Genomic DNA, 15,903 nt, shown 5'->3' with positions numbered 1-15,903 from the left:
CCCACGGGGACGGGAGGAGATGGAGAGGAGGGAGGGGGGGGGATGCTTTTGGGGCATGGCAATAGGGTCAGGGGGTGGGAAGAGCCCCCCCCCCCTCGAGCCTGGGGGAGATGGGGAGGGATGCGCTCGCCTTGAGGATGCTTTTTGGCACCCTGCTTCCACCAAGGTGCCCCCTCCGGCCGTCCCCCACGGAGAAAAATCACCACGAGGGGTTTTTAACCGGGCTGGTTTAGCACTGGGGGCCCTGCCACGGCCCCCCCCCAGCTCCCACTCCCAACCCCATGGAAGGGAGGGATGAGATTTCCCCCCCCCCCCCCCAAAAGCAAGGCTGCGGGGTCGGGTATCGGCTCCCCCCCAGGAGGCAGAGGATGCGCACCCCTCCACGCTCCATTTGCTGGGCCGCGGGGGTGCTAAGTGCTAATTACCCCCCCCCAGGCAGCCGGGGCAATGCCCCCAGGGGAAAAGGACCTTGGCGGGGAGGGTCCTGGGGGGGGCTGCACACCAGAAGGGGGTTCGATACAGGAACCGCTCCCCGCCACGCTCGTGCCTCAGTTTCCCCAAGGAGCAGGGGCAAGGCCGCAGCCCCCGGGGGGAGGAGGCGGTGGAGAGGGGGAGACCCCCGCAGCCCCCAGCCGCAGAGGGGCGGGGGGGGGGCTCAATCAGTGCTAACGACCCCAATTAAACCTCCCCTGGTGCTCTCGCACCTCCCAGGCCAGGAATTCAGCCCAAAGCCCAATTTGCAGCCCCCAGCGAACACCAGCACCGCATATCCCAGGTTTTTTTTGGGGGTGGGGGGGGTCCCAGCTGGGGAAGCGCCGACACCTCCCACCCCATGCGCTCAGCATCCCCGGACCCCCAGCCGTGGTGGGTGATCGATGGCCACGGGGCCGTCGTCACTCCCCTTGTCCCCTCCTTGGCTGGGGCAGGGGGGTCCTGGGGAGCCGTCATCACACCGGGGGGGGGGCAGCTTGTGCAAACAGCCCCCACCAGGAGGGGAAAGGCTGAAGAGGGCTGGGGACAGCTGTCAAAGCCCCCCTGCGTGCGGCCACCCCCGTGGAGAGCTGCTCAGGGCCGTGCCACCGCCGGCACCCCTTGTCCCCAGCACGGGGGGACTCCCCTTGTCCCTATCCCAGCCCCCCCGGCCCTGCCGCCCCCCACCTGGGGCAGCCCTAAAGCCTCCCTTTGTGGCGGGCTCGGCTCCCCTCTTGGGGCCAATCTGGCGGCACAGCGGTGCCCCGCGCGCTCCCGAGGGGCTCCGGCCCCCGCGCCAATACCTGCTGGCCGCAGCCCAAGGCCAGGTCAATGGGTTACAAAATCCTCCCCCCCCCCCGCTGCTAAATAATCCCCCTTTGTCCCCATTCACCCGCCACTTGTTACCCCACTTGCGGGGAGGGGGCTGCTGCAGGTCCCCCCCCCCACCCCAAACGGGACCCCCGAGGCTGTCGGGGAAGGACGCAGCGGGGTCCTCGGAGCCCTACACAGGGGTTGGGGTATCCAGGGTGGGGGACAGCCCCGCAGCCCCCCCCGTCCCAGCACGGAGAGCCAGGAGTGCAAAAGCAGATCCTTTATTGGGGGAGAACACAAAAAGCAGCAGGTTTCCGGCCTCTCCTGCGCCAGACCCTGGAAAGGAAGGGGAAAAAGGTCTTAAACGCGGGCACCCCGGGCTGGCCCTGCTCCGGGGACCCCCTGAGCCCCCCCAGCAGGGACACGGCGGGGGGGGGGGCACACAAGTGCCCGATCCCCCCCACCCCTCACCTGGCAGGGCGCAGCCCCCGTTACTTCCTCGCCGCTGCCTTCTTGCCCCGGCCGGCTCCTCGGCCCTGCAGGGGATGGGGCTGAGCGAGGGGAGCCCCCAGCCCCGCGCTGCTCCCCCCCTTTTTGGGGTTCGGCAGCAGCCCCTTCCCCTCCCTGAGGGCCTCAGCGAGCCCTAACCCCGTGGGCCACCCCGAGGGCCACCCCGGCCAGCTCCTACCTTGCCGGGAAGGGGCTCCTCGGGGGCGGCGTTGTTCCTGCTCGGGGGAGACGAGGGGGGGGGACGCTGCGGTGAGGGGCACGGGGGAGCCCCTGCCCCACGTCCCCCCCTCTGCCATACTCACTGCTCGTCCTCCTTCTCCAGCCTCCTCTTCTAGGAGAGAAGGAGACAGGAATGCGGACAGCAGGGCCAGGGGAGCGTGGCAGGGGGGGGTCTTGCTGCCCACCCCACAACTCTCCCCCTCCGAGGGAAGGGGGAAGTTGTGCGGGTTTGGGGTCGGAGCATCCCACCCCCAGGGTCCCAGCCCTCCCCCCGTGGCTCGGGGACCCCTCTCCGTGCCAGGGGCACCGTGCCCGTACCTTGGCGGCGTTGCCCTTCCTGGCGGCTTGGCCCTTGGGGGGCTTCTCCGGGGACTCCTCCGCCAGCTCCTCCTCTTCATCCTCCTCCTCCTCTTCCTCCCAGGACAGGTCGGGCATCACTGCGGGACAGCCGGGCTGAGCACCGGGTGCTGAGGCAGTGGCACCCCCGTGGCCCCCCCCAGCCCCGGCACTTACAGGAGATGTGCTGCCCGCTGATGTAGACGGGGCCGGATCCTGCCCGCAGGTGGAAGGTGACCGGGGGCGTCAGCTCCACTCCCACCAGGGTGGCCTGCGAGAGAGCAGGGTGGCAGCACCCCCCCCGGCGCCAGCCCCTCCTGGGGGGGTGGGGGGGGCAGCCCCCCACCCGTGGGTACTCACCATGGGCAGCACGGAGGGCTTGAGCGTGGCGAGCGGCACGGGGGCGCGGGGCTTGCCGTCCTCCGGCGGCACGATCTCCACCACGTGGAACTCGTCGCGAGCCTTCTCCCCCAGGCAGATCTGTGGGAGCAGGAGGAGCCCCCCCCCCCACGGAGCACCCCAGCACCGCTGGGCACCCCAATCCAGCTGGGGGGGGACATGTAAAAGGGGGGGGCACCTACCGTGCGCAGGGCCAGCTGCTGCTCGCACTGCCACTCCTCGGGCACCTGGAAGGTGTAGGAGTCCCGCTCGCTGCTCAGCTCGCACCCTACAGACAAGGGGGGGTCAGGGGGAGCCCCCCCGTGGGGTGGGCAGGGGGCTCGGCCCCATTTGGAGACAAGGTGGGGGGGGCGCACAGCGCAGGGACCTTACCCCAGATGAGGGACATGGGCTTCTCGGACTTGCTGTCGATGCTGTCCGTAAGAGACATCGCTCCCTGGGGACGCACGGGGTGGTGCTCAGAGGGGCTCCCCCATCTGGAACCCCCCCCCCAAACTGTGGGACCCCCCCCAGCCCCACGCACCGGGGGCTCAGCCCCTTTTGCCCCCCACCCCAAGCAGGGGAAGCCTCCTCCTGCTCCAGCACCCGGTGCTGCACAACCCACCCCAGGCACTCAGCAGGGACCAGAGCAGCCCCACAGGGCCCCCACCCAGCACTTATAGGGGCGGGGGGGGGCCGCAGCCCCCCCCCCAATCACCACCCCCTCAATGGGGGCAGCAGCAGCCCCTGGGGAGGGGCAGGGCCCACCCGGGGCCATCAGCGCTCGCAGCTGTGCCGTGGGTAACGAGGGGGGGGCTCGTTAGGAGACGTTGCTGCCGCCCCCGGCTCGCTGTCATCATCCCGGGGGGGTCGTCCCCACCTCGGGGGACCGTGGTGGCACCGGCCTTGTACCCCGGGTGACACCAGCGTGGCACCCTGGGTGGCACCGGCCTTGTACCCCAGGTGGCCCCAGCGAGCGCCACGGGGTGCCCGGTGTCCCTGGGGAACAGGGAGGGGGTCACAGCCCCCCCCCCCGTCAGCGTCCCCAGCCACGGTGCTGGGGTTCGGGGGGGGTCCCCCAGCATGTCACCAGTTGGCTTGGGGAGCTCTGTGTCACCCCGCTGCGTGTCACCGTGCCGCAGCTCCGTGTCACCCCGCACTGCCGCGTGCCACCTCCGTGCGCCCCGTGTCCCCGTGCCCTGCCCCGTGTCACCGTGCCCTGTCCTGTGCCATGCCCCATGTCACCGTGCCCTGTCCTGTGCCACCGTGCCCTGTCCTGTGCCACCGTGCCCTGTCCTGTGTCCCCGTGCCCTGTCCTGTGCCACCATGCCCCGTGTCACCGTGCCCTGTCCTGTGCCACCGTGCCCTGTCCTGTGCCACCGTGCCCCATGTCACCGTGCCCTGTCCTGTGTCCCTGTGCCCTGTCCTGTGCCACCATGCCCTGTCACCGTGCCCTGTCCTGTGTCACCGTGCCCTGTCCTGTGCCACCGTGCCCTGTCCTGTGTCACCGTGCCCTGTCCTGTGCCACCATGCCCTGTCACCGTGCCCTGTCCTGTGTCACCGTGCCCTGTCCTGTGCCACCGTGCCCTGTCCTGTGTCCCCGTGTCCTGCCATGCGCCACCTTGTCCTGCCGAGTGTCACCGTGCCCCGCCACGTGCCACCGTGCCCCACTAAGTGCCACCGTGCGGTGCCACCTCTGCCATGCGCCGCTGGGCCCCGTCCCTTGTCGCCGTGCCCTGTCCATTGCCACCTCACCCTGCCATGTGCCACCCGCCGAGTGTCACAGCGCCCTGCCACGCGCCCTGTCCCTTGTCACTGCGCCCTGCCATGTGCCACCTTGCCCTGCCGGGTGTCCCCTTGTCCCATACCCTATTCCACACCCCATCCCTTGTCCCCAAACCCCATCCCCTGTCCCCCGTCCCCATGTCCCGTCCCCTGTCCCCACACCCTGACCCCCATCCCCACGTCCCGTCCCCTGTCCCCAAGTCCCATATCCTGTCCCCAAACCCTGTGCCCCATCCCCTGTCCCCGTCCCCTGTCCCCATGCCTGTCCCCACGCCCCATACCTTGTCCCCAAACCCCATCCCCTGTCCCCTGTCCCCATCCCCTGTCCCCATGCTTGTCCCCACGCCCCATACCTTGTCCCCATCCCCTGTCCCGTCCCCATCCCCTGTCCCCAGACCCTGTCCCTTGTCCCCAAACCCCATCCCCTGTCCCGTCCCCATCCCCTGTCCCCATGCCTGTCCCCACGCCCCATCCCTTGTCCCCATCCCCTGTCCCGTCCCCATCCCCTGTCCCAAAACCCCAGCCCTTGTCCCCAAACCCCATCCCCTGTCCCCATCCCCTGTCCCATCCCCTGTCCCCATGTCCCGTTCCCTGTCCCCAAGTCCTATCCCCTGTCCCCAAACCCTGTCCCCAGACCCCGTCCCCTGCCCCCTGTCCCCATCCCCGGTCCCGGTCCCGGCCCCGTTCCCCCCGCCCCGGACGCAGCCCTTGGAGGGGGGGGGTGGGGGCGGGACCGCGGCTCCGTTTCCGCCGTGGCCGCGGGATGGCGGCGGCGCTGGTGGGGGCCGGGGGGGAGGCCCGGGGGGGGGGGACCCGGGGCCGGGGGGGGGTGTTCGGGGCCGGTCCGGGGGTCCGGGTGCGGGGGGGCTGAGCCGCTTCTGCCCCCGCAGGGACCCGGCGAGGCCGCCGCGGCCGCTCACGCCCTGACGCTGCCGGCCGAGGCCTACGGGAACGACGTGAGGGGGGGCACCGGGACCGGGGGGGGGCACCGGGACCGGGGGGGGGGCACCGGGACCGGGGGGGGGGCACCGGGACCGGGGGGGGGCACCGGGACCGGGGGGGGGGCACCGGGACCGGGGGGGGGGCACCGGGACCGGGGGGGGCCACGGCGGGGTACGGGGACCCGGGGGGTACCGGGGCCGGGGGGGGGATTGGTACGGGGGGGGGAACGGGGAGGGGTCGGTACCGGGGGGGGAGGCGGTGCCAGGGGGGGTATTTGGGGGGGGGGGGACCGGGGGGGCACCGGGACCGGGGGGGGCTCTGGGAGTGGGGGGGGACCGGAGGGGGTCGGGACTGGGGGGGGTATTGGGGGGGAGGTGGGATGAGGGGGGTACTGGGGGGAGGTTGGGACCGGGGGGGGGGATCGGGACCTGGGGGGTATACTGGGGGGGGACTGGGGGGGATCGGTACCGAGAGGGGGTATTGGGGGGGGGTCGGTACTGGGGGGGGCTTGGTGCCGGGGGGGGCTCAGGAGGCAGTATGGTGGGGTTACTGGGGGGGTTGGTATGGGGGGGGTAATGGGGGGGTCGGTATGGAGGGGGGGTAGTGGGGGGGTATTGGTACGGGGGGGGGGGGTCTGGGTACCAGGAGGGGGTGTCTCAGTACTGGGGGGGGGGTCTTGGTACCAGGGGGGTGTATGTTGGTACTGGGAGGGGGTCTTGGTACTGGTAGGGGGTGTCTCGGTACTGGGGGGGTGTCTTGGTACCGTGGGGGGGGTCACAGAAGACGCCTCACGCCGCGCTCCGTCCCGCAGCCCAACGTGGAGCTGATGTGGGCCATGAGGGCCTACCAGCACGCCGAGGTCTACTTCAACGTAAGGCTGTGCTAAATTGGGGAGGGGGCGTTTTGGGGAGCCCCCCCCCTCAAAACAGCACTATGAGGGGTGGCTTGGGGGGGGGGGAGCACGGCCCTACAGCATGCAATGCCCCCCCCCTCCGCCCCGCAGCTCATCTCCTCGGTGGACCCCAAGTTCCTGAAGCTCACCAAAGCGGACGAGCAGATCTACGGCGAATTCAGGAAAACCTTCGGCGACCTGAAAATCGACGTCCTCGACCCCGAGGAGCTCAAATCGGAGCCGGCCAAGGAGGTGGGTGCTGAGTTGGGGGCCGGAAGGGGGGGTCCTGGTGCCCCCCGCAGCCCCCCACAGCCCCCCTGTCCCCAGAAGTGGCGCCCGTTCTGCATGCGCTTCGAGGGGGTGGTGGAGGACTTCAACTACGGCACCCTGCTCCGCCTGGACTGCAGCAAGGGCTACACGGAGGAGAACACGATATTCGGTGAGCCAGCACTGCGCCGGAGGGCTGGCACCATCGCGGGGACCAGCACGGTGCCAAAAACCTCATATCCGCTTGTTTTTACCCAAAACCCCCACCCAGCAGCCGTGCCGTGCCCTGCGGGCTGGTAACGGGGCTGGAAGAGGCGGCAGTAGGGACGAGGCTGCACCCCCAGACCTGCTCTGAGCCCATTTTTCCCCCCCTTCCAGCCACCAGAATCCAGTTTTTTGCCATCGAAATAGCTCGGAACAGAGAGGGCTGCAACAACGTCGTCTACAACAGTGCCAAGAAGCCAGCGGCGGCCGTGGCAGAGGAAGCGGTGACGGCGTGAGGACGAGCTCGGCTCCGGCGTGCGCCCGCTGGCAGGATGAGACCACCCGGCCCAGGGGGCTGCTGCCCCTTTTCCCCAGGGGACGCGAGCAGCGCGAGGCAGGGCAGCATGGGGCATCCCGTCCCTCATGGTGCAGCGCCCCTGGAGCTCAGCCTCCGCTTGCGGACTGTAAATAAAATGTTTAAAAAAAAAAAAACCCCTTCCTCGTGCTGCGGGTGTTGAACGCTCCCGACCTGCCGCTAGTGTCAGAGCTCCGCAGACCTAAAAGCTAAGGGGCCGTCTCTGAGCCCGCTTCGGTTTCCCTGCCGTGGTGGCAGCAGGCTTCAGCACTGCTGCTGGAGGCTTAGAGCCCGCGTGCGAGCTACCCGCTCGACTCCAAGGTGCTTTGCGACCCGATAAATGCCCAACAAACCCCGGCAAAGCGCGGGCCAGCTCGGCGCGGGGCCCCTCTCCCAAGCACAGGCCAGCCCAGCTCAGTAGAAACCATTGAAGTTTATTTGCAGTCACAATGCTTACACTGTATGCAGCAAACACCCTTACAAGTCAACCAGCAATCTGCTCACGCGAAAAAAGGACCCAACACACAATCGCCAGAGGAAAGAACAAAAAAAAAAAGGGGGGGGGGGGTGGGAAATTAAGAGTTAGGTGGTGTCTGGGAAGAGAAACTGAAACCCTAAGGACTGAGCGTCTGTGGGTAGAGCTGAGCAAGAGAATGCACACGACTAGCAGCAACAATAGTGGAAAAAGTACAAGGCAAACAGGTTCCCTCCCCCATCAGCTTTCCTCTGTAAGTAAATTTTATATCCAAAACATTTATTATGGTGACTTAGAAAAAAATGGAATCATTTTAAAGGGGAGGGGGGGGGGGTGTTAAATACTTCATGCTAGGCAAACCTTGTTATTAAGAACCCCGGGCAGCAGCCCCGTGCCCCGGCCGAGCACCCACGCGCTGCTCACGCTCGCTGCTCGGTGGCCGGGAGCACGGCGGAGCTCACCCTCGGCCCGCCAATTCCTCCCGTGCCTCCTGCTTGACTGAGATGGGGAAAAAAACAAAAAAAAAGGAGCACAGGCCGGGGAGCGGGCGCCCAGCGCGGTGCCAGCCCTGGGGCTCGCCCGGAGGGGAGGCGAGGGCCCGGGCGGCAGCGGGGGGACGAGGGGACAGCAGGTACTGCTACACCTGGGGGGGGACAGGAGAGACACCCACGAGCAAGCACGAATGAAGAAGATCACGCGGCATGGCTTAGAGTTCCTAATAACAAGGGCAAGACGGTAACAGGAAGTCGTGATTTCGAGGGGCTTAATAAGAAAAAATATACATTTGGAATTTTACAATGCTTTCTTGTTGTCTTTTTTTTTTTTGTTGGTTTTTAGTTTTTTTTTGTTTTGTTTTTTTGTTTTTTTTTTTTGCTTCTCTCTACGCTTGTCACTAAATATATCTCTGCACTTTCACACACCCACCCCTCGCCCAGTAAAGCTTCAGGCCTGCAGGACACGCTTTCCTCACTCGCATACACAACCCTCACGCCAGCACCGGTGCACCAGGACTCTGTAAAAATTTCAATCACACTTTTTTTTTTTTTTTTTTAAACTGAGTCAATATAAACCTTGTTCAAAATGTTATGAAAAAATGTACATGTTTATACAAGGCAGGCTGCAGCAGAGCGCTGGCGTTCCACGCAGACGTTCGGGTAGGGAGACGCTGGATTCTTGCACCTGGCTTTTGCCCTTCCACCCCCTCCCACGGAAACAGAAGCACCCTGCCCCCGGTGAGCTCAACCACCCCTCCTGTTCCCTCCTCCCTCGGGACGTGGAGTACGGCCAAAGCGAGCGCCGCAGTCCAGCCCTGGGGAAGAGCAGGGATTAGAAACGCCCTCTTTTCTTTCCATCGGAAACGGTAACCCCTCTGGGCCAGGCCAAAGAGATGCTGCTCTGTACAGGTGGAGCTGGGAGACGTCAGCTCATCATGTCGTTGCTGTTGACCCCGTAGGTGGAATTCTTCATGGAGTCGTTCACCTCTCGCCGGAACGCCGACAGGTTCTGTGTAAACCTGAGGAAGAGGCAGGGCAGCGCGTTAGAGCCGGGGGCCATCGCCCGTTGCTCAGGGGTGTTGCTCTCCGTGAGGCCGCCACGAGGTGTGCTGGACTCTGCGTTAAACTACGGGCTCGGCACAGCCGCACGTTTTTGGCGCATACCAACCTGTCCCTGTTCTTGGTTAGGAGGTTGCGTTCGATGCCTTCCATGAGGTTCTCGAAGCAGAGGTGCATCGCCTGCTGTTTCTCCGGAGGCTGGCTGTTCACTATGCTGTTCCTCAGGTCAGAGAAATACTGCAGGAGACACGAGAAGGCCGGGTTCGCTTTTAGAGGACTAGCCAGCTTGGCTTTAGGACAGAGCATACGCAACAGGAAAGAGGGAGGAAATGCGCTACAGCTCTTTGGGTGGCTCCTAGTGCTCTTATAAACGAGAACTTAACGGGATTCATTAGAGCCACAGCTGCTCGGGGAAGGGCTGCACACCCTCCTCTCTCTTTCTCTCTCCAGTCCTGATTTCCCTGCCCTGCCAACTGTGCTGCTCTGCTCAGCCCAAAGCATCACTCGAGCCCAGAGAGCCCTCCAGCTGCGCGGGGAGGTGGGGACGTTTACCTTCTCGTTGAGTAGTATCAAGCCGAGCAGAGGCCGAGACATTGACCACTGGTTCCTGCAGTCCTCAAAGATGATGATGTTCAGCACTGTTGACAGCATCTGGAAGAGGGAAAAGGGGGCTTAGATGCAGCCCTTCCAGTCCAGCTGTGTCCTCACCAGGACGGAACGTGCTCAGAGCACCAGTTCACCTCCACGGCTTCCTTTCTGCAGGAGGAGAAAACCTCCTTACATCACACGAGGCCACAGCGTGCTCATGCTGCCAGGATGAGCCTCCTCTGAAAGCTGGCTGCCTTCTGTTCCCAGCCAGAAAGCCCAACAGCGATTTCAAAGACTCCCGGGCACCGAGCTTAAAAGCCAAGCACATACAAAGGAGAGCTCGTGCTTGTTTAATGCTTCCAGGGTGATCCCCTGTCGGAGCCTCAGTGCCGCCGTACTCCCAGCATCAGGGGACAAGAGGAAGGCTTGGAGCCCCCCGAGCTGCTGGAGAACCCCGCACTGAAGGCACACCTCAGCACCTCTCACCACCTACGTATTTATTCCTGACACAACCTACCCTGCCCCAGGGCAGCCAGGGGAAGATTGTCTCACCTTCACTTAAACAGGGTAACAGCAAGAGCTTAAACGCACGGAGAGCGTGCGAGCACATGCTCTGGTGCCCTGGGAAGCTCCCTCAGTCCACGCCAGGGGTGTCTGTGTTCCCTCCCACGGCCTCATTAGGCAACGGCAGGAATTGAAGCCAGCATCTAACCTAGTTGGTTTGGGAGACGCAGTTTCTCTTTTATCCTCGGAAAACACAGCTTCTGGCCCCAAAAGAGCCTGCTTTACTTTGCATTTGATCTACCAGCAAGGATGGAACAATACTCCCTGCTTCCACGTGGGAGTCGTGCTGACACTTTGACAAGTACCAGCGAGTGAGCTTGGCTAACGCCGTCAGGAACGCAACGAGCGCTGCTGTTGAAAGGCAGGCAGGAGGCATATAAAAGCGTTCTGCTGCAAGGTGTGGATGCTCAGATCCCAACGCAGGGCCCTCTGGAGCAGCAGAACCAAAACCTGTGTGAGCAGCAGCATCTGTCATCAGGAAGCGGCACACAGAGGTGCCTAAACTACAGGGTGCACGTACGTATATGCCGAGCTAAGACTGATCTAAGCAAGCAAACCGTCTCAGCTCCCTACACATCCTCTGCCATCGCACACGCTCCTGACCAAGGCAGACAAAACCCAGCGAGCTCTGCGTCTCTCAGAGGCGTGCAGATGGAGGCAGACGGCAGATGTGCTGCCAGCTTGTAGAACTCCATTACCAAATTCATCCTGCAGAGGCCTTTCCGAACGCAGGGCCGAGCGGTGCCAAGGCAGCGCGTGCTCCAGCAGGCAGCGAAGCTAACCTGCACGTGCTCCCAACGTGAGAGCTGCAGCAGAGATTTGTTCCTGTATGCTGAAGTCTAAACACAGCCTGGTTAAGCACGGGGACCCTGCGGTGCCTGCTCTGCTGCGAGTGCACGTGTACCCCTGAATTGTTCCAAGGTGTTTAAACAAATCATGTTTTGCAGCAGCAGAAGACTGCGTGCTCTGTGGTTGGATGGATGCTGCCTGGCTTCCTTTCTGCAAGCTGCCAGCACCACCTGTAACTACATTTCTTCTTTTTTTTAAGAGACAAAAGCTCATTTTGGCTACTTCCTTTCACGCTTGAAACACTGAAAGGGTGTTCCTTGCACAGGGAGAACCACGGCCCTGAAACGTGGCTCTGAATCAGACCTACCATATGATGAGTGCGTAGGATTTTCTGGCTAGTGCTGCACCTCTCCTTTCTCCTCAGGAAAAGCCCGGAGGTCTAGAGCATGGAGCACGCAGCCCCCGTGTTACATCACGCTAAGACGATTCAGGGCTTATCAGGGAGTTCACCGTGCCGTGCCACAACAAGGCCCTCCGCCTTCGGTCTTTACCTGCTGAATCATCTCCGGATGCTGCTGCATAATGTGCAGGAACCGGTCGCTCTCCTGGGTCAGAGGTGTGGTCCTCTTCTTGGTGCTGCGGGACAGCTGCTTGAAGAGATAGGTGACGATGTGGTCCAAACAGGAGCAGCAGCCTGTGCAAACCATGGTGTCTGCAAGAAGGGGAAAGATGGAGATAGTGGGACATCGCCGGCATTTACCTTGCTCAGAGGCACCTGGGCAGGCTCCCAGGGAAACACCACCATTTATCCGGGTCCTTTTAAGGACTTTTTAGGTCCTTTTAAGGACCTTTTAAGCACCAAGAACCACCTAACCCTGAAACAATCAGCCACTCCTCACTGACATATTCATTGTCTCTAGTGTTCCAGCTTCAACAGGGGTGAAAACCCTCCTGAAATCCATTCACAACATCCATCTTATCTGTTATCTGAAATACCAGGCACTTAAAGCAACCCAAATCATTCCCCACTTCCAAATCAAAGCCCTAAGAGCGTTAACAGAGAGCAGAGGGAGTTACCTAGTGCAGTGAGGCCTTCTGAAATGGAAGAGAGAATATACATGATTACATGAGGCTCCAGACTGGCAATAAAGTTCATGTGGTCCTGGGTAAGAACTTCCAGCAAGGAATAGTAGGACTGGCTGAGTTTGGGATAATCCTGCAGAGAAAGAGAGAAAGACTTGAGGCCTCTTGCCTAGCCTGCAACCATCAGCTACCTTCTGCAGCGGTGCGTACCCAACCCACTCATTAACGAAAACTGCTTACCGAACCTCCTGGAAAGAGAACAAACAAACCTCTCGCGCAGAATAACTTCTGGGCCAACACCTTTTCCCCTCTTGTCTCCCACCAACTACCTTTCAAAACAGGCTCCGGCAACAACGGCCCAGCAGGTTCCCAACACTGCTCTATCAGAACATCTTTCCCCACTGCTTCACTCACTTACGACGGGGAGCGTTCACCGACTACTGCCAGTGCTGGAGATGCAGAGATAGGAAAAAGCTCTCCAGGTGTCCGCTGCAGCGTGCCAGATCACCTACAAATACGCAGGCACGGTGCCGGGCTCAGCAGTCCGTGCTGCCGATTCCTCCTGCAGCCAGTGCCACAGATCTCCTGGCAACCCCAGGTTGGGGGGGGGGGGCTCTCCTGGCAGTCCTGCAACCCAGCCCTGTCTCAGGAATTTGATTTGAGCTGCCCACGAGCCGCGTGTCTCAAGAGCAATGGTTTGGCTACCAACATATTGGATTAAGAACGTGCTGAATGCAGTCACAGAGATGGCAACAGCTTTCACATCCTGCTATGAGACGAGTAAAGGCTTGGGGGGAGTACGCTGCCCTCTCTCCTCAATATTTTGAGGACTAGGACTGCGCTGAGAGGGCCTCAAAGTTCTGCTGCAAAATGGATTACTGCAGTTGAGTTGATTACTGCTGATGCACTGAGATCTCTGCCCACAGGCAATACAGAAAAGAACAATCCTTCGTTCGTAGGAAGCGTTTTGCAGGTAGAGAAGCAATTATTTTGGTAATCGCTTTGCTGGGACTTGGAGCGTACCCTACTGGAGAGAGGAGCACCCGTGGGTGCTGGGGTTGCAGCCTTCACATGGGCCCTGCTGCTGCACGTTCCAGGAGCTGCAATTTCCCGCTGGCCTGTGCCTCGCTGGGGTTCCAGGAGGTGGCACAAGCTCATTCGTCTCTGTGATTAAAGTATTCCTTTACCGTATAATCTTCCAACCCTGTCTTTCCTAGCCGTGTGCTTACGCCGCTAATCACAGGTGTCGGCTTACCAGGAGGTCGCTGTGCGGGATGGAAAGCAGAAGCTTGATAAAAGTTTGCAAGGCATTGTCCAGTGCATCATCCCCGTACAGGCGGAAGACCCCAAAGTTGACGTAGCTCCCGCTCAGTGCAGCCTTCAGCATAGAGAAGCAGATGGAAATCCCCTTGAGCTTCAAGGCATAGACTTGATCCTTTGGGACCTCCCCAAGCGTTAGGATACGATTTCCTGCATGAGCACAGAAGCGGACTCAGTATTTCAGCAACCACATCCAAACCCCTTCTCCCCCAGGGGGCAGGAAAAACACAAAGGTAGAGCCCTAAGGAGCGACTGACAAGTCAGCCACAAGCACCAAAGACTTGTTATTTCCCAGGCAGCAGTTAAGGACCCCATTACAAGTTAAAAGCACGGCTCTACTAGGAATCGGGGAACACATCTGCAGGGAGTTTTGCTGTGGAAACAGGATGCACACCGACAGGATCGCTCTCCACTTGCTTTGCAGGTCTGCCCGTGTCACCCCGCAGGCCCACACGGGGCTCAGCTGGGCTTCCTGCTCATTGTTGTCACTTTCCTCCTCGTTCGCATGGCAAATGCCCTGGCGGTTCTGTTTGCCCGCCCACCCAGGACTTCAAGCAGAAGCACCTCCCTGGATCTGAGCATGCACTCAGCAAGTGATGTGGCACTGCCTGCCAGCCCGGGATCATTCTCCGAGCTGGCAAGAGCCCAGCCCTCACTCCCCAAGCGAGCAGAGGAGTCAAGCGCATCCCATCCCACCTGCTGCACACTCACCATAAGTAGTTATCATTTTACTTGTCTCTCGGAAGAGCAGGATGCCATTTGGTGAGGACACATCAAACTGCAGCCGTTGGGACCTAACGGGAAGACAGAAAATAAACTGGACCTCAAACATACCCGCGGAGGAAAACAAAGCCCACACACCAGGACCTCCAGGTGCCGCTGTGTGCTGGGGCAGCCTCCTCCCCAGCTCCCCGAAGGCCCCGCTCTGGTGGAGTGCTGCTGCTCCTTACCACCACCAGGCAGGACACAGCCTCTCAGGGACAGACAAGCTCTGCTGTCGCAGAAGAAAGGGCCTCTACGTCACAGAGATGAGGAATATTACAAGTCTGAGGCTGGAAACCCTGTCTTGGCAATAGTCACTAGGCTACTGTACACAAACACAGCGAGCATCTTGGAAGCCAGCATTGTCGGGCAGGCTGACTGGCTCCTATTCATAACACGACCAAGAGTTCAGAGCTTGGCATTTCTTCCCCTGCAGTGAATAGATCTGAAAATTGATGTGCAGTGAGCTGTCCGGTTCACCTTCGGAATAAATGAGCGGACGTATTCCAGGAAGGTTGCTCCTGCTGCAAAGATGCCATTCAGCTGGGGTAAACACCCTGACAGCACGGATTCTCAACAACTCTGAAACGGCTGCGTCTGAACCTCGTGTCCTTTCCACTTGGCTGTAACAATGGTCCCTTCCTATAGGGTTGTGTTCAGCTGGCTGCAGGCCGAAGCAACGTCTTGGCAAGCTTCCACTGCCAGATTAGACAGCCTCTGAATTATCTGAATAGCGTCAGAGTACCTCTCTGCTGGCAGAAAGAGCTCGTGGTCTAAAGCAGAAGCGGTCATCTGGTTGCCAGACAGAACAGCACCCGTTTGGTTTTAAAGCCAGGTTTTAAAAACTAGCGCAACTCGCCTGCTTCCATCTTACGGTGCCGTCCTTAGAAATGAATGCTGAAGAAATTCAGAACGCTTACTGATCTCGTCTCCTGGTCTCACTGACTCGTGACACAACTGCTATCCGTGAACTATCAGATTTTCCTCCCAGCTGAAACAATGCCAGGCTTCCCACCTCCCACCCTTGGCAGCCTGCGGAGCATAAACAGACCGGAGCAGAGAGAACACAACCGGGCATCGACACCCACGCAGTGGCTGAAGCAGCAGACAGACAGCAGCCAGACACACATCCCTGCCAGCCTGGAGGCTCATACCTGTTATGCACCAACTCCGCCATCAGTTTGAGGACAGGCGTCGTGCAGGCCGGGTCGTGGTACCAGAGCTCAATTGCCCGCTGCAGAATCGGCATGTAGGATGGGTAGCTGCAAGGCGAGAGCTAAGGAACTTCGGTGCTTTGCGTGAAGGAGGAAGGTCACAACTCTGACCAAAAGGCACGTTTTGGGCACTGCATCCGAGCCTGGCAAAGCAGCTGATTAACGACGCTCAGCAGAGCTGATGCTGCTTGCCAGGGTCTGCTTTAGCAGAGAAAAATCTTAGGCCCACTGAAGGAATTGCACACATACTTCTGGTAGGACAAACCAGAACCAAAAACGTTTTGGACAAAAGGGAAGACACACAGAAGTCTGTCAGTGCGGCAGACAGCTGACCTTCACCAGCCAAAGAGAAATTTGGAGTCCAGATACCGTGCTCTTTAAGC

General features: G+C 61.3%; 3 protein-coding genes across 8 annotated transcripts in view; 1 reads left to right on the top strand and 2 right to left on the bottom strand.

The window, feature by feature from the left end:
• Nucleotides 1–1,190: 1,190 nt before the first annotated feature.
• NPM2 (nucleophosmin/nucleoplasmin 2) lies at nt 1,191–4,618 on the bottom strand. Of its 5 annotated transcripts, none has more exons than XM_083811481.1 (10): nt 4,422–4,445; nt 3,121–3,184; nt 2,931–3,016; nt 2,710–2,829; nt 2,527–2,620; nt 2,332–2,450; nt 2,097–2,125; nt 1,973–2,009; nt 1,756–1,820; nt 1,550–1,620 (listed from the first exon to the last, which is right to left on the bottom strand). In XM_083811481.1, exons 1-9 carry the CDS (start codon nt 4,428–4,430, stop codon nt 1,776–1,778), a joined length of 603 nt encoding a protein of 200 aa, XP_083667607.1. In that variant the 5' UTR covers nt 4,431–4,445; the 3' UTR covers nt 1,550–1,620; nt 1,756–1,775. The 5 variants fall into 5 exon arrangements, with proteins under 5 accessions (XP_083667604.1, XP_083667606.1, XP_083667605.1 ...); XM_083811482.1 differs by having other exon boundaries at nt 2,097–2,122; XM_083811478.1 differs by lacking the exon at nt 2,097–2,125 and having other exon boundaries at nt 1,191–1,620; nt 4,422–4,446.
• A 586-nt stretch (nt 4,619–5,204) lies between these two features.
• On the top strand, nt 5,205–7,309 carry LOC310886684 (protein PBDC1-like). The gene is made up of 6 exons (XM_083811585.1): nt 5,205–5,290; nt 5,403–5,468; nt 6,266–6,325; nt 6,458–6,598; nt 6,674–6,785; nt 6,992–7,309. Exons 1-6 carry the CDS (start codon nt 5,276–5,278, stop codon nt 7,111–7,113), a joined length of 516 nt encoding a protein of 171 aa, XP_083667711.1. The 5' UTR covers nt 5,205–5,275; the 3' UTR covers nt 7,114–7,309.
• A 277-nt stretch (nt 7,310–7,586) lies between these two features.
• The window catches only part of XPO7 (exportin 7), a 47,140-nt gene continuing 38,823 nt past the window's right edge, over nt 7,587–15,903 (bottom strand). For both annotated transcript variants that reach the window (XM_083811583.1, XM_083811584.1), the window contains exons 21-28: nt 15,461–15,568; nt 14,256–14,338; nt 13,480–13,694; nt 12,219–12,357; nt 11,693–11,853; nt 9,753–9,851; nt 9,310–9,437; nt 7,587–9,160 (exon numbers count right to left, since the gene is read on the bottom strand). In XM_083811583.1, the coding sequence (XP_083667709.1) occupies nt 9,067–9,160; nt 9,310–9,437; nt 9,753–9,851; nt 11,693–11,853; nt 12,219–12,357; nt 13,480–13,694; nt 14,256–14,338; nt 15,461–15,568 (1,027 nt within the window). In that variant the 3' untranslated portion in view covers nt 7,587–9,066. The remainder of the gene's footprint in view (nt 9,161–9,309; nt 9,438–9,752; nt 9,852–11,692; nt 11,854–12,218; nt 12,358–13,479; nt 13,695–14,255; nt 14,339–15,460; nt 15,569–15,903) is intronic.

This window comes from Anser anser (assembly GCF_964211835.1).
Source record: "Anser anser genome assembly, chromosome: 26".
Taxonomy (NCBI): domain Eukaryota; kingdom Metazoa; phylum Chordata; class Aves; order Anseriformes; family Anatidae; genus Anser; species Anser anser.
This window is presented reverse-complemented; position numbering and strand designations above follow the sequence as displayed.

Bases quoted from the DNA above. Each gene is read 5' to 3' on its own strand.
- LOC310886684 (XM_083811585.1), top strand. The intron at 6,599-6,673 runs GTGGGTGCTGAG...CCCTGTCCCCAG, and splicing joins AATCGGAGCCGGCCAAGGAG to AAGTGGCGCCCGTTCTGCAT. The intron at 6,786-6,991 runs GTGAGCCAGCAC...CCCCCCTTCCAG, and splicing joins GGAGGAGAACACGATATTCG to CCACCAGAATCCAGTTTTTT.
- NPM2 (XM_083811478.1), bottom strand. The intron at 2,830-2,930 runs GTAGGTGCCCCC...CTGCTCCCACAG, and splicing joins AGCAGCTGGCCCTGCGCACG to ATCTGCCTGGGGGAGAAGGC. The intron at 2,010-2,331 runs GTACGGGCACGG...TCCCCCGAGCAG, and splicing joins GGAAGGGCAACGCCGCCAAG to GAACAACGCCGCCCCCGAGG.